Source organism: Leptonychotes weddellii, chromosome 7 (genome assembly GCF_054177405.1).
Source record: "Leptonychotes weddellii isolate Sample4059 chromosome 7, ASM5417740v2, whole genome shotgun sequence".
NCBI classification, from domain to species: domain Eukaryota; kingdom Metazoa; phylum Chordata; class Mammalia; order Carnivora; family Phocidae; genus Leptonychotes; species Leptonychotes weddellii.
This window is the reverse complement of record NC_138375.1, coordinates 96,469,249-96,479,011: the sequence shown is the minus strand read 5'-3', so window position 1 is coordinate 96,479,011 and position 9,763 is coordinate 96,469,249. Positions and strand designations below refer to the sequence as shown.

General features: G+C 33.1%; 1 protein-coding gene across 8 annotated transcripts in view; it reads right to left on the bottom strand.

Moving 5' to 3' along the window:
* Positions 1-9,763, bottom strand: part of CENPK (centromere protein K) — a 133,003-nt gene that overhangs the window by 85,602 nt on the left and 37,638 nt on the right. For 5 of the 8 annotated variants that reach the window (XR_014146736.1, XR_014146735.1, XM_081825700.1 and 2 more), the window contains exon 10: positions 8,426-8,479. Coding sequence is in view for 4 of the 8 variants with exons in the window: in XM_081825700.1 (XP_081681826.1) it covers positions 8,426-8,479 (54 nt within the window). In the remaining 4 variants the exon portion in view is untranslated. Of the gene's footprint in view, positions 1-6,207; positions 6,261-6,946; positions 7,812-8,425; positions 8,480-9,763 lie in introns of those variants that run through there. The other 3 variants (XR_014146738.1, XR_014146737.1, XM_006732541.3) reach the window with 2 other exon arrangements.

The window sequence follows — 9,763 nt, the reverse complement described above, 5'->3', positions numbered from 1 at the left end:
TGATCCACTAATGTTTATCTAGTTTTTAAGTCTTTCTACATATTTTTTCTCTTAAATTTTATCAATGCCAAAATTTATAATAAAGAGTACACTAATGTGATAACTCATTCTTATTACTTTGAAGTCTTATTTTTTTAGCTTTTTATTTTAAATTAATTTTAAAGTTGCAAAAGTAGTACAGAGAGTTCCCTGGCTTCCTTAATGTTAACATCTTATATAACTATATTAAAATTATTGAGCCCAGTAAACTACAGTTGGTACAATACTATTAATTAAATTATAGATCCCTCAAATTTCACCAGTCTACCATTGCTGTTTTCCTCATCCAAGAGCCTAATACTTGTAAATCATAGATCTGATAAAGGATTTGTTTCCAGAATACACAAAAACTCTCAAAACTCAGTAAGATGACAGACAACCCAATTTCCCAAATGGGCCAAAAATGCCCAAATGTTTTATAGACTTTTTTCCATCCCTTTATGCTTAGCCTTTCTGAATTATTTTATATATGTCTCCTATATACGGCAGTTGAATTTTGCTTTTTGAATTAAGGAGATTCTGATGTTATGATTAGTATGTTTGGTCTCTCATTTGTATTAGGAGAGGCAGTCCTCCTTAGGACATGATCATTCCTGCATGCTCTTGCTGACTGCAAAACTACAGGGTTACTCATCTTTTGATATTGAGCACTTTCTGGAACTGGTCATATGGCAACTAGGTATGTTAAGGTAACCACAATGTAGCTGAGTAATATTCCATCATTTGAATGTACCACATTTTGTTTATACATTTGCTTATTGAAGAACAGCTGTATTGCTTTCAATTTTTGGCAATTATGAAAAAGTGCTGCTATAACACTTGTGTGCAAGATTTTGTGTGGACATGGGCACCTGGGTGGCTCAGTTGTTAAGCGTCTGCCTTCGGCTCAGGTCATGATCCCAGGGTCCTGGGATCAAGTCCCACATCAGGCTCCCTGCTCGGCGGGAAGCCTGCTTCTTCCTCTCTCGCTCCCTCTGCTTGTGTTCCCTCTCTTGCTGTGTCTCTGTCAAATAAATAAAAATAAGGTCTTTTTTTTTTTTTTTAAAAGACTTTATTTATTTATTTGACACAGAGAGAGAAAGCACAAGTAGGCAGAGAGGCAGGCAGAGAGAGAGGGAGAAGCAGGCTCTCCACTGAGCAGGGAGCCGGACGTGGGGCTCGATCCCAGGACCCAGGGATCATGACCCGAGCCGAAGGCAGCCGCTTAACCGACTGAGCCACCCAGGTGCCCCAAAAATAAAGTCTTAAAAAAAAAAAAGATTTTGTGTGGACATAAATTTTCAACACATTTGGGTAAATACAGCATAATTGGTTGGTTGTATAATAAATGTCTACGAAGTATTATAAGAAATGCCAAACTGTTTTCCAAAGTAGCTGTATAATTTTGCATTCCCACCAGCAATGAGAGTTCCTGTTGTTCCACATCTTCACCAGGATTTGATGCTGTCAGTGTTTTGGATTATGGCCATTCTAGTAAATTTGTAGTTGTATTTCACTGTTGTTTAATTTACATTTCCCTACTGACATATGATGTGGAGATCTTTTCATCTTATTTGCTATTTCTGTATCTTCTATGGTGAGGTGACTGTTCTGAGCTTTTGTCCTCTTTTTAATTGCGGTATTTTTTGTCTATTGTTGAGTTTTAAGAGTTCTTTGTATATTTTGGTTACTTCTGTTATCTCTAACAGATACATATGTTGCAAATATTTTCTCTATCATGGCTTATTTTTTCATTCTAACAGTGCCTTCAACAAAGCAGAAATTTCAAATTTTAATGAAGACCAATTTATTTTTTCTTTCATGGATTGGAATTTTGGTATTGTATCTAAAAAGTCATCATGAGGGGCACCTGGGTGGTACAGTCGGGTAAGGGTCCAGCTCTTGGTTTTGGCTCAGGTCACGATCTCAGGGTGATGAGATTGAGCCATGTGTTGGCTCCGTACTCAGCACGGAGTCACTTATGTTTCCCTCTCCTCCCTCTGCCCCTCCACCCAACCCATGTGCATGCTCTCTAAATAAATCTTTTTTTAAAGCACTTTTTTAAAGATTTTATTTATTCATTTGAGACACAGAGATAGAGAGAGAGAGAGCATAAGCAGGGGGAGTAGAGGGAGAGGGAGAAGCAGGCTCCCCGCTGAGCCAGGAGCCCGATGTGGGACTCAATCCCAGGACCCTGGGATCATGACCCAGGCCGAAGGCAGACGCTTAACCATCTGAGCGACCCAGGCGCCCCTAAATAAATCTTTTAAAAAAAGGGCATCACAAAACCCAAGGTCAGACTAGATTATCTCTTCTGTTCTAGAATAGAACATAACATAGCTGTGTATTTTTTTATAGCTGTGCATTTTACATTTAGCTCTATGATCGATTTAATTTTTGTTAAAGGTATGTCAGTATCTATGTTTTTTCTTTATATGTTTTGGCATGTGCATGATTTGTTGAGTCTTCAGCTTTACTGGATTATCTTTACTCCTTTGTCAAAGACGAGCTGACTATATCTGTATGGGTCTTATTTCTGAGCTCTCTATTCTGTTACATTGACTTGTCTCTTCTTTCACCAATATCATAGTGTCCTGGTTACTGTAGCTTTAGAGTAAATCTTAAAGTTAGTATCAGTCATCTAACTTTGTTCTTCAATATTTTGGTAGTTATGCTGGATCATTTGCCTTTCTGTATAAACTTTAGAATCAATTTCTATTTCTAGCTTGCTGAGAGTTTTTATCATGAATGGGAGCTGGAAAATGGCTTTTTTGTAATCTATTATTGGTACGATCAGATGATTTTTCTGCTTTAGTCTGATGATGTCATGAATTACATTAATTGATTTTTGAATGTTGAACCAGTTTTGTATAACTGGAACAAATGCTACTTGGCAGTGGTGGATAAACTTTTGTTCTACATTGTTGAATTTGATTGTTTTATTGGGGATTTTTGCACCTATGTTTATGACAGATATCTGTAGCTTTCCTTTCTTGTAATGTCTCTGTCTGGTTTTAGTATTCTGGTAATGCTGGCCTCACAGAATGAGTTAGGATCTATTCTTTCTGCTTCTATTTTCTGGGATGGATTGTACAGAACTGACATCATTTCCTTCTTGTATGTTTGGTAGAATTCACTGCTGAAACCATCTAGGTCTAATACTTTCTGTTCTGGAAGCTTATTATTGATTCCATTTCCTTAACAGATATAGCCTTATGCAGTCTAGCTATTTTTCCTTCTGTGAGTTTTGGTAGATTATGTCTTTCGTAGGTTTGGTCCATTTCATCTAAGCTATAAAATTTGAGGGTATAGAGTTGTTCATAATATACCTTTATCCCTTTAACATTCCTGGGTTCAGTACTGATGGCCCCTCTTTTCATTTCTGATATTAATCTGTCTCCTTTCTTTCTTGGTTAGCCTGGCTAGAGATTTATCAGTTTTATTGATATTTTCAAGTAGCCAGTTTTTGGTTTCATTGAGTTTCTGTATTGATTTCCTATTTTCATTTTCCTTGATTTCTACTCTTTTATCATTTTTCTTATTATTTTGGATTTATTTTTTAATTAATTAATTAAGTTAGTTAGTTATCTGTACACCCAACATGGGGCTCGAACTCATAATGCTGAAATCAAGAATCACATGCTTCACCCAGGTGAGCCAGCCAGCCAGGTGCTACTTTGGATTTACTTTGCTCTTCCTTTTCTAGTTTCCTAAGGTAAAATCTTAAGATTATTGATTTTAGATCTTTCATCTTTTCTAATATATTAAATGCTATAAATTTCTCTCTAAACTTCACTTTTGTTGCATCTCACAAATTTTGAGGAGTTATATTTTCATGGAGTACAAAATATTTAAGCATTTCTCTTGAGATATCTTCAATGTATGTGTTTAGATATTGTTTAATCTCCAAGTATTTTGGGATTTTTCCAGGTATCTTTCTGTTATTGATTTATAGTTTAGTTCCATTGTAGTCTCAAAGCATAATTTGTAGTCTTTTAAAAATTTATTGGTAACCCAGAATGTGGTCTTAGTAAATGTTCCATGTGAACATGAAAAGAATGTGTGTTCTGCTATTGCTGGATTACTATCCTATAAATGTCAATTAGATTCAGTTGATTGATGGTGCTATTCAGTTAAACTATATCCTTACTGGTTTTCTGCCTGTTAGATCCGTCAATTATTGATAGAGGAATGTTAAGTCTCCAACAATAACTGTGAATTCATCTGTTTCTTCTTGCAGTTCTATCAATTTTTGCCTTATATACTCTGATAAAGTTAGGTGCATACACATTAAAGATTATTATGTCTTTTTGGAGAATTGACAGCTTCATCAATATGTGATGTTCCTTGTAATCCCTGGTCATTTGCTCTGAAGTCTGCTTTGTCTAACATAAGTCCAGGTTTCTTTTGATTAATGTTAGCATGGTATATCTTTCTCCGTCCCTTTACTTTTGATCTGAGTCTTTATATTTCATCTGAAATATGATGTGGAAATATGATGTTTTCTTGCAGAAAACATATAGTCTGAGTCTTCTTTTTTTAACCATTTTGACAGTCCTGCCTGAATTGGTATATTTAGTCCAATCACATTTAAAATGATTATCAAATGATTAGTATCTGGAGTAACATCTACCATATTTGTTACCATTTTCTATTCATTGTCTTTGTTCTCTTTGTCTTCCATTTTTCTGTCTTCTCTAGTTTTAATTGAGCATTTTACACGATTCTATTTTCTCTCCTGTCTTAGCACATCAATTATACTGAAAATATTCTTAGTGACTGCCCTAGAGTTTGCAATATACACTTACCATTAACCCAACTTCACTTTCAAATAAAGGATGTTCTACAGAATTGAAAAGTATAATTCTTGGTAAAAGCAACAAAGAAGCAAACTAATGAAACCACTAACTCAAAAAGATATATGCAACCCTATGTTTACTACAGCATTATTGACAATAGCCCAGATATGGAAGCAACCTAAGGATCCATCAATAGATGAATAAATAAAGAAAAGGTGGCATATAAATACAATGGAATATTGTTCATCTATAAAAATGAATGGAATTTGCCATTTGTGACAAGGATGCTTGAGAGCATTATGTTAAGTGAAAAAGAGAAAAAGCTATGGGTCATATGATCTCACCTATATGTGTAACCTAAAAACAACAAAACAAGAAAACAAGCTCATAGATGCAAAGCAACAGATTGGTGGTTGCCAGAGGCAGGGATGGGGTGGAGAGTTGGCAAAATGAGTGAAGAGGGTCAAAAGGTACAAACTTAGTTATAAAATAAGTCAGTGGGTATATAATGTACAGTACGGTGACTGTAGTTAATACTATATTGCATATTTGAAACTTGCAAAGAGAATAGATCTTAAAAGTTCTCATCACAAGTAAAAAAAAATTTGTTAACTATGATGACAGATGTTGTGGTGATCATTTTACAATATATACAAACATCAAATCATTATGTTGTACACCTGAAACTAATAAAACATTGTATGTCGATTATACCTCAATTTAAAAAATCATAGTGAAATAGTTGTCAATATATTAAAAAACAATTTTTGTTATAGTAATATATACATTAATAAGATCAAGTGTCTTGATTTCAAAGTGTTGATGTGCAAAAATGTTATGTGGAGACATTTGATCCAAATATATGTTACGGGGAAAAAAAGAAGTAAACTAATAGTTAGCTAAATAAACAAAAAAGTAAATTAAGGAAAATAGGGTATCAGAAATGTTAATACAGGTGTATAACCACATATAAGTCTCAAAGGGTCATAATCATATGGGTTGAATTTTCAACCAAATATAGATATAATTTCTCCCAAATCAGTCCATACATACACATCAGCCAATAACAAAGTTAAATAAATTTTCTGGTAGACTAAAACAATTTTTTGTTTTTAAATTAGGCTAACATCACCATCTGATGTGGGAAAGCTAGAATGTGGTATTACTTTCTGACATTTTGCATTATCATGTTTAAGAGTCAGTAAAATAAAAACCAATCCTAAGTCTTAATAGATTTCAGTAATTATCTTAAAGCAGTGAAATTGAAAATACATAAAAGTCCTCAGAACTTGAAACATTTTCTCCAACATTCTCAAAACCACAGAAAGATTACAAGAGCTGTAAGCTTAGATGGAGTACAAATCAAGACTAATTCTACTATATAACTTACTTTGTTTATAATTGAGATCAAAACTGGGCAAATAATCTTGCTACGTAAGAAGCCTATAAGAAGAAATAGGATGTAATCATTATATTTTCTTTAATGCTTTATATAAGATACTGCACTCAAAAGATCCTAACCATTATCTTTATGAGTAAAATGTGAAATGAAGACTTGACCAATAAAGCAAGGTATTTACTGCTTTATCTATTTCTTTCTGTAATTTGCAACACAAAGAAGTTCATGAACAACAGTACTACCTACTTTGTAGAATTATTGTCAGGGTTATACCGACTGAATCAATTTCTCCCTTCTCCAGTAACTTCAAGAACTTAAAAGATAGTCACTCCTTTGACTTTAACTGGAGTAGTCTAGCAAGGTACTTTATGTCATCTTCCCATAAATGAACTTATATTCTCTGAAATGTAACAGTATTTGTATTTTCTCTAAAAGGGACAAGATATACTTGGAATAGTATTTGCTTACTTTAAAAAAAAATGAAGTATTTAAGGTAAGAAAGAAATATGGATGACAAACATTAGAAAGCTTTTTCAAATATAAAAAAGTACACACTAAGTCCTTTTAGAAAACTGATGATACTAAAAGGATTTGGAATTCTCTAGTTTAGCTTGTTTGTAATCTTGAATGAGTATTATAATATCCTCATTTTTCAACCTATGAAAAAAATCTAATTAATTTATTAAAATATCATGCCACATCACCAAAAAAGCTAGAGATTTTTAGATAAGAGAATTTTATTTACAGAAAGGTCATGGAGAATTAACAAAATTTTATCAACACAATTTTGTTAACAATAACTAACAATCAAGAATGGTTTAATATATAATATCACTTGGTATATAATACATACTAAAATATAGTTTTCATGCTACCCTTATCCATTAGTTTCTGTTCCAATTTTTAACAAATCTAGAAATAAGGCAGTATACATGGAACAGATTTACTACTTTTAAATTATGTATTCCATCTACATCAGATACTGTCAATTTAAAAACCACCTGCAAATTAAATGGCCTTTCCATTATAATTCCTAAATTTAAAGACATAAGCACCAAATGGAACTCAAAATGCATAAAATAAACTGTCATAAATTTCAAAAGGAGAAAATTACATAAGCAATATTATAAATTAACAAAGAATTTTCCAAAGAATACTGCAGAAGGTATATCAAAACTTTTATAATGATTAAGTCTAGAATATTTTTACTTGCATTCTTTTCCATCCAGTTGAACACACCAAAGCACTGAATGAATTGAAAGAACCATTTATAAATGAATAGTAGATGGCACAGGTCATTTTATGGATAAAAGGAAGAGGGACTATGTACTTTGATTTGCAAATAACATTCTTTATCCAAGTAAATCCTCAGTGTTTCTATTATCCTTGAATGACAAGATTCATTAAGTACTGTGTGAAAAAAAGAGACCATCCTTTTACTGATGGAAGGCTTCTAATCGTATTCGGGTTGGATCTTCTGGATGTCTCAAGGCAATTCCATTACGAAGGAGCAGCTCAATATAAGGTGGCCAAAAAGAATCACTAATTTTGACATATGGATCATGTGGAACATCAAATAATCTATTTAAAAGAATCTAGGAAAAAATATCGTTCAAGATATACCATACTTAGTAAAAAAATGATACAGCTATAATAAAACATTAAAAATTTGTTTACCAAAGAATGTTGATCTCTTTTCTCCTTGAATAATTGCTTGTCATAATTTCTATGTATTAACTTAAATAATTTTCTTCCTTTTAAAAAAAACTACAGATATTAATAAATGGAAACATCTTTAAAACTGTGTACAAGTTTCTGCAACTTTGTGGAAAGAATCCTTAAACTCAAACATGTAGTTCAGATAAAATAGAGATGCCAACTAAAGATTCCATCCATGTAAAAGCATAGGGTTTCACTGTGTAAATAATAAATAACAACACAAGAATTTTTTTAAAGTAATAATCTTGGGAATGATTAAGGGCTAGTCCCCAATCTTATGTTCTTTTAAAAAATGACAATATTCCTTCTAGTAAGGTATAGAAAACAGACCCTAGTCTTATACTAAAGATAAATTAATATAAATATATTTAATAAAGGTTGGTATATTTAAGAACTAATGCAGTATTTTGTTTTGACCTTGTGTATAATCGTTCAGAAATCAGTAATTAAAAGAAATCTTGAAGACAAAACAACTACACAAAACACTTACCTCTAACATTTCATGCAGTGTTATCAGCTGTGCAGTTGATTCTTGAATGTTTTTCTTTGACAGAAATGTGAATAACAAAGAATTAACATTTCAATTCTGCCAATGGCCAATTAGACTATATTTATAACAAAAATTTTTTAAAGTAATATTTCTTAACTGCAATGGTACAAGGTATATCAAAATAAAATATTTATAATTAGGTGATTTTAAAAGAATTCTGAAAGTAAACAATCTGCCTGTACTAAACAGGTTCATAAAAACAAAGTTCAAACAACCTCTAAGAGACTGAAATCTTTTGCAATTACAAGAAGATACAATTCAGACTATCTACAAATATATAATGGATAAATTACATTATACATATTATATATACTCATGTAACTGAAAGTCTAATGTTTGAACTCTCCAATCAAAATATTTCAAACAAATGGCATTCCAAGCAGTATTTATACAGCTTCAGGAAAGGAAACTTACTTCCCAGGGAGCCTTGTTCAACTTTCTATAGTTCTTGACAGTTCCTAATGTTAATTCAACTCACTGCTTCTTTTTTCCTTGGAATGACAGAGAATAAATCCCATTCCAATTCGATCCAAGAATTCCTCAAATATTTGAAGACAGGTATTACGAGCCCTAAGTCTTTGCCATATTAATCATTAGTTCCTTCAATTATTTTTCACAAGTCATAGCCTTGCAGCCCCTCATATCATGGGTGCTCTCTAAATGTGCTTTAATTTATCTTGTTTTTTCTTTTTCAATCCACTCTCCACATGATACAAGTGTGATTTAAACAGCAAAGATGAAAAGGAAGACTCACTTCCATACTTACAGATGCTGGTATTTTATTCATCAAGTTTATTCATCAGCTTTTGGGCATCTATTCTGCCCTGCTGACCTCTCTCTGAGCATACTATCATCTAAAATGCATAAGCCTCTTTCATACACCTAGCCAAGACAGGTCTCCTTCATTCTTCAATGTTTTAAACCCAAGAAAGATATTCTCTGTACCTCCATTAAATATTATCCCTATTTTATTTGGTCTAGTTCTAGCCAACTGAAAAATATAGGCCTAATTCTGTCATCGAGTATATTTACTATCTAGCTCCCTTAGTTTCTTATCATTTGCAAGTTTTCATGACCATGCTTTCTACTTATTTATCTAAACTCCTATTAAAAATATTCCAAAGGGGGGCGCCTGGGTGGCTCAGTCATTAAGCGTCTGCCTTCGGCTCAGGTCATGATCCCAGGGTCCTGGGATCGAGCCCCGCATCGGGCTCCCTGCTCCGCGGGAAGCCTGCTTCTCCCTCTCCCACTCCCCCTGCTTGTGTTCCCTCTCTCGCT